General features: G+C 36.4%; 1 protein-coding gene across 1 annotated transcript; it reads left to right on the top strand.

Annotated features, from left to right (window-relative positions):
• Positions 1-338: 338 nt before the first annotated feature.
• On the top strand, positions 339-4,915 carry LOC106772701 (protein NSP-INTERACTING KINASE 1). The gene is made up of 11 exons (XM_014659258.2): positions 339-747; positions 871-1,003; positions 1,157-1,228; positions 1,336-1,479; positions 1,578-1,649; positions 1,744-1,803; positions 1,916-2,013; positions 2,151-2,300; positions 2,459-2,800; positions 3,186-3,565; positions 4,321-4,915. Exons 1-11 carry the CDS (start codon positions 642-644, stop codon positions 4,642-4,644), a joined length of 1,881 nt encoding a protein of 626 aa, XP_014514744.1. The 5' UTR covers positions 339-641; the 3' UTR covers positions 4,645-4,915.

The following is a 4,915-nucleotide window of genomic DNA, read 5'->3' as shown; positions in this document are numbered from 1 at the left end:
GCCCATATCTAGGCAAATGCATACTGTAACAGGTGAATAAAATAAGCAATGATTTTGATTTTTGACCCCTTTTACACCAAAACAAGAGGAAAAAAATGCCATGGTTTGATGTGAATCTGTATGATGTTCACTCATACGATTAAAATATAATTGTCTCTCTCATTGTCCAGTGTGCTTCTTTGGCTTTTCTTACTCTGGTGTGAATAAATAATTGTTAAAGCTCTTTTTGTTTCCTTGGCAAGTGCATGATTAAGAAGGCTCAAGTGAATTGCCAATTGTGTCCTTGCCATATTCTCTCCCTGCCATGTGTCATTTGAATTTACCTTCAATTGGTTCATTTTTAAAGGCATAACAACACATTATCTTCGTTTGAAGAACCTGCCTCTGTGACAGGCATGCTATGCTACTTCCCTTTATATTATCAAAAGCCTGTTTTATTTTCTTGGGTCTGACACACAAGATTTTTGGTGAATGGGATTCTGCACTTGTTTTGAAAATCACTGCCAAGAAAGAACACTCACTCATTTGAGAAAACTGTTGTTATAGCCTCATTATATTTATCCTTTAGTACTACTACTACTACTACTACCATCAGGTGTTTTTCCAGTACCTGTGTTTGGTTCTTGGGATATTTCAATTGAATGGGAAAGCCAAGAGGAGGAGAAGCTGCTCTTTGTTTTCTGGTTTTCTTCTGGTTTTGGAGCTCTTCCAATGCTTTGCTCTCTCCAAAGGGAGTAAACTTTGAAGGTAAAGTTGAACTTTTGTCTTTTCTAGTTCCTTAGATTTGTGCAAAAGTTTAGCATTCTATGTCTTCAAATCAGTTCATTGAGGAGGATTTAGAACTGAGTCTTTGTGTCTCTCTTGATGTAGTGCAAGCTTTAATGGGGATAAAAGCTTTTCTTGTGGATCCCCATGGTATTCTAGATAATTGGGATGCGGATGCAGTTGATCCATGCAGCTGGAATATGGTCACATGTTCCCCAGAGAATCTTGTCGTTAGCCTGTGAGTCTCTCTTCAATCTTCTTCTACATTTTCAAGTTGGAATAGTTTCTTCAAAACAAAGGATAAAATGTTAAACAGTCCACAGCAACAAGTTTCAAGCTTGTATTGGAAAATGTTTTAACATTTTGATGAACCTGGTTCTGCATTGTTTAGGGGCATTCCCAGCCAAAATTTATCTGGTATTCTATCTCCAAGCATAGGAAACCTGACATATCTTCAGACTGTGTAAGAATCAGAAAGCACTATGAATTCTATAACTCTCTAAGATGGTTGTTTCTTAATTTTATCAGTCTCATCAGTACTAAAATAGGTGTTTTTTTACTACTTTTCAGGGTGCTACAAAATAACAACTTAACTGGTTCAATCCCTTCAGAGATAGGAAAACTTTCCAAGCTTCAAACTCTTGATCTCTCTGACAACTTCTTCAATGGGGAGATTCCTCCCTCTCTGGGTCACCTGAGAAGCCTCCAGTACTTGTAAGCATTTATGAGCTATGATTGAAGCTTAGAATATATAATATTTCAGTGTTTCCTGTCAGGTTTCTTGAGATAAATGGTTATTGAAATGGTTTCAGGAGGCTCAATAATAACAGTTTTGATGGAGAATGCCCAGTGTCACTAGCTAACATGGCGCAGCTTGCTTTTCTGTAATCTTCATGACCATTTTCTTTTTCTCTCTCTGCATTAATTTTGTTCTTTGTATTTCTAAAGATGAGTTCTTGTTTGTGATTATCTATTCAGTGACTTGTCCTACAATAATCTGAGTGGCCCTATACCTAGAATTATGGCCAAATCCTTCAGGTAAAACTTTCTCTCTCTTTGATAACATCAATCAATGTATTTCTGTGTCTTCAAAATGCATTAAAATTTTGTACTTACTTCAAATTCTTCTTGTTCCCTTGTGTTGTTTCAGTATTGTAGGAAACCCCTTAGTCTGCACCACAGGAAAAGAAAAAAATTGCCATGGGATGACACTTATGCCCATGTCGATGAACTTGAACAGTTCTGAGAGTAAGATCCCTTCACAATTGCTAATGAATTTCTTAAATTGAATGATTTTTCCAAACAACACTTTCTGTCATTTTTATTTTGATAAATTTTTACAGTAATTGTACTAATGTTGATAGCAAATCTCTTTGCTTTCATAGATGCTATACCATCTGGTAGAACAAAGGCTCACAAAATGGCCATTGCCTTTGGTCTGAGTCTTGGATTCCTCTGCTTGGTAGCTTTTGGTCTTGGACTTATTATATTGAGGAGGTACAAGCGTAAACAAAAGTCATTCTTTCATGTTAAAGGTATACTTCCCATAAAAAACCTTTAGTAGAAGCTTACAATTATGCATCTTCATTATACTTAAGGTTGTATAGTAGTACATATCTCAAACTTTGAATATATTTAGTCCAATTATAATAATAGTTCCTCCAATATCTGTCTTAATTCTGAATCACTATAGACCATCATCATGAAGAAGTCTACCTTGGAAACTTGAAGAGGTTCCAATTACGAGAACTCCAGATTGCTACTAACAACTTCAGCAACAAAAACATCCTCGGCAAGGGTGGTTTTGGACATGTCTACAAGGGAATTCTCCCAGATGGCACTCTTGTAGCAGTGAAGAGGCTTAAAGATGGCAGTGCAACTGGAGGAGATATACAATTTCAGACTGAAGTTGAAATGATAAGCTTGGCAGTGCACCGAAACCTCCTCAAACTGTATGGATTTTGCATGACACCAACAGAAAGGCTTTTGGTTTATCCTTACATGTCCAATGGCAGTGTTGCTTCTAGGCTCAAGGGTGAGTTCAATTGTAGACAAAATCACTTTCTTTTATACGAATTTGGATTCTCTACTAGATTTTCCTGTATTGTTCCTCTGTCATGCCTTCAAAATACACTGATAGATATTGATTTTTATGTTTTAAAATATATTAAAAAGATTTTTAAAGTACCAACATCAGTGTATTGTTAATGCTCGATAGAGGACAGCACCAAAAAACCCAATAGAAACTCATCTCTGACAGAGCTTTTGAATAAAAATTGGTTAGTGTATTAGACTTGGGCTTTATTTGAACATATTAAATGAGAGTAAAATGAATGAAGCTTGTAAGTTAAAATCAATGTGTTCTAAAGAATTTGAGTTACATTAATTAATTTTAACCTATGAGGCATGGATATTTGCAGGTAAGCCAGTGTTGGATTGGGGCACAAGGAAGCAGATTGCCATAGGAGCAGCAAGGGGACTGCTATACCTTCATGAGCAGTGTGATCCAAAGATAATCCACAGAGATGTGAAGGCTGCAAATATATTGCTTGATGACTATTGTGAGGCAGTGGTAGGGGATTTTGGGTTGGCTAAGCTTTTAGATCATCAAGATTCACATGTCACAACTGCAGTGAGGGGTACAGTGGGGCATATAGCACCAGAGTATCTTTCCACAGGGCAATCTTCTGAGAAGACCGACGTCTTTGGATTCGGCATTCTGCTTCTTGAGTTAATCACTGGCCAGAGGGCACTGGAATTTGGAAAAGCAGCCAACCAAAAAGGAGCCATGCTTGATTGGGTAAGTCTCTTTCCCTTTGTTGTTCATTTAAGTTCTTTTTTCCCACTTTTGTTGGCACAAAGAGTTATTGTTTGTGTGCTTATTAAGAGGTGAGGTAGTTGTGTGTTTAGATCAACATGTTGCAATTTACTAAGAATAGAACTCAACTCATTCATTCTTCTTTTTCCTCAAAGATTTGGTTTGATTTTTTTCTCAAAACAATTTGGTTTTTCCAAAAGTTAAAATAAGTATCTGTTCTTACTTTTGGATAACTGCAAAAGGAAACACTTAAGAGATTTGACACCATATCTAGCCTAAAATCTTAAGAGAATAAGTTTGTGGGTTTTCTTTCTTATAATATACTATTTATCATGTTCATTCCTACTCAATGTAGGATGGAAATTTACACTTGGAATCCTAACACTTGTATCGAAAAGGCCAGTCTATGTGAGTTCAGAACATATGTCTAAACATACTGTTAGTCCAATGTGAGTTTGGAAGCACAATCACCAACTGTCAAAAGTAACCAACATGTTCTTTTCATAGAAAATCCATCAAATAGAACACCTACTGCATTTGAGCAAATTATTTTCCTTCCTCGTCTATCCTTTAATCAGAGTCAAGAACAACTACATTACAGTAAATTATGTTGTTTTCAAAGTAGTTGGACTAAATTTCAGTTGAACATATATATCCTACATGTTTTGTATACTTTTGCTTCTATATTGTGCATTGAACAAGAATCAAACAAACAGTGTTGACATATTGACTCTCAGGTAAGGAAAATCCATCAAGAGAAGAAGCTTGAGTTGCTTGTGGACAAGGATCTGATGAGCAACTATGACAGGATTGAGCTTGAGGAAATCGTTCAAGTGGCACTCTTGTGCACACAATATCTTCCTGGCCACAGGCCTAGAATGTCAGAAGTTGTACGCATGCTTGAAGGTGATGGTCTTGCAGAGAAATGGGAAGCTTCTCAGAGTGCTGACAACAGCAAATGCAGCAAACCACATGAACTCTCTTCATCAGATAGGTATTCTGACCTCACTGATGACTCTTCTTTGTTGGTCCAAGCAATGGAACTCTCAGGCCCCAGGTGAATTTTTCATACTCATTTTTAGCTCTTTTACCTTCAAGTTGCTTTTTCTTTCTCATTTGGGTTTCTAGCTTCCTAAAGAAAGTATATGAAATTCAACATGTGATCACTGAGTCCATTTATATGTTGTATGATAGAAGAAGCCTTCAAAGCTCAAAAGGGCTTTTCTTTTTGTTTTGCTTTTTCAAATGTATATATACTTATTTGTTCAACATGAATTTGTAGTGCAAAGTTTTGTAAAGTTAAGAGAAATCAAATGCCAGGTTTTCAGTGAA

Source organism: Vigna radiata, chromosome 1, assembly GCF_000741045.1.
Source record: "Vigna radiata var. radiata cultivar VC1973A chromosome 1, Vradiata_ver6, whole genome shotgun sequence".
Lineage (NCBI taxonomy): Eukaryota > Viridiplantae > Streptophyta > Magnoliopsida > Fabales > Fabaceae > Vigna > Vigna radiata.
The sequence above is the reverse complement of the archived record's forward strand: the minus strand, read 5'-3'. Positions and strand labels throughout refer to the sequence as shown.

Excerpts from the sequence above, each read along its gene's own strand:
- LOC106772701 (XM_014659258.2), top strand. The coding sequence starts at position 642 with ATGGGAAAGCCAAGAGGAGGAGAAGCTGCTCTTTGTTTTCTGGTTTTC. Across the intron at positions 1,480-1,577 it reads CTGAGAAGCCTCCAGTACTT|GAGGCTCAATAATAACAGTT; the intron begins GTAAGCATTTAT and ends AAATGGTTTCAG. Across the intron at positions 2,014-2,150 it reads GAACTTGAACAGTTCTGAGA|ATGCTATACCATCTGGTAGA; the intron begins GTAAGATCCCTT and ends TTGCTTTCATAG.